Source organism: Verticillium alfalfae, genomic scaffold, assembly GCF_000150825.1.
Source record: "Verticillium alfalfae VaMs.102 supercont1.4 genomic scaffold, whole genome shotgun sequence".
NCBI classification, from domain to species: domain Eukaryota; kingdom Fungi; phylum Ascomycota; class Sordariomycetes; order Glomerellales; family Plectosphaerellaceae; genus Verticillium; species Verticillium alfalfae.
The window spans coordinates 2,313,386-2,314,659 of record NW_003315035.1 but is presented as its reverse complement, the minus strand read 5'-3'; the positions used below and the strand labels follow the sequence as shown (position 1 = coordinate 2,314,659).

The following is a 1,274-nucleotide window of genomic DNA, read 5'->3' as shown; positions in this document are numbered from 1 at the left end:
AACGAGCCAGATGGGAGAGATGGGGGATGTGGAGGTTTCCTTGGGGCGGCCTTCATCTGATCCTCAGACAAGCCCATGCGTGCTTCGTTGCCTTTCGCGAACTTGGCGATGCGCGGCGCTGCGTCGGTGTTTGGGCCTATTTTGGGGGAGACCAGGTCAGCACCATGCCCTGCATTCGTATTCCGAATCGCTTAACTCGGTGCGATGTAACATGCGAAGCCAAGGGCGAGTTGGGAGTGTACACACCATTGTGGAATGTGATTTCGTGGTCTGTAGAGGGAGGTAGTTTCGGATCGGGGGAGGAAAGTAGGGGTTGGTAGGCCTGGGTTTGCAAATTGGCGAACTTTGTTTTCTCCTTAAGTACCCCAGCTGGTGGCGTGGTGATGCAGAGCAGAAGGTTGCAGAGTCGATTTCGTCGACGTGGTGGCAGAAGTCAGTCGAACGTTTCGTCGAAAGGGACAGGTGGTCGTGGAGAGAGAGAGTGTGTCTGTTGCGCGAATGGACAGCGCGATACTTTCCCCTGGGAAATTCGTTCGACAGGGCTGATGGGGGGTGGGAGCTTGAGCTCGGGAGGACATGTGTTCGTGTCCGGCCGCCCCGTCGTACCTCGAACATGCTTTCCGGGCGACTGCTTTCTGATTGGACACCAGAGGCGCGGCTCTACCGCGACGGCTCCACTCATCCGCGGGAAATGCACGGAATGCGGGGGAATTTTGCACCGCCACAGGCTCCCAGGGTTCTCTGAGGCGCTGGAGCAGGGACCTGATAAGAGCTTGAGCCTGTGAAAGATCGGCTTTGCGCGGCGATGGAGACCGAGAGGCGCTATGACAGTCGAGCTACAGCGATCACCACCGTGAGCCGACGTGATACTATCTTTACCACCAACGGATTTACGTCAACTCATCGCAACACATAGCTACAGCCCGATCATGCTGATGAGACCCGTGACGACCATGGCGCGGGCGCGCTATTCTCGGATCCTCCTCAGGCCAGCGACGAGATCCTACGCGACCGCCGACAAGCCTCCTTCGGCTGTGGTATGTGATCCTGCCCCCGCGCACCTCCATCTCTCCCAGCCAACTGATGATGATCCTCTCTCAGGCCAACTTTTACAAGACTTTCACGCGGCCGACGCTGAAGGTCCTCCTCATGGCGACACTGACATACCAAATCGCCTACCTGGCGTGGACCAAACTCGAGATGGATGAAATCAAGGCGGGAGCGAACACAAGAGGTCCAAACCCTCGAGCACAAGTGACGAGCTAAGGAAGGGA

The 1,274-nt window shown here is 57.4% G+C and overlaps 1 protein-coding gene across 1 annotated transcript; it reads left to right on the top strand.

Annotated features, from left to right (window-relative positions):
• Positions 1–824: 824 nt before the first annotated feature.
• Positions 825–1,266, top strand: VDBG_04174 (hypothetical protein; the record flags this gene model as incomplete). Its single annotated transcript, XM_003006175.1, has 2 exons — positions 825–1,037; positions 1,102–1,266. 2 exons carry the CDS (start codon positions 954–956, stop codon positions 1,264–1,266), a joined length of 249 nt encoding a protein of 82 aa, XP_003006221.1.
• Between the last annotated feature and the right edge of the window lie 8 nt (positions 1,267–1,274).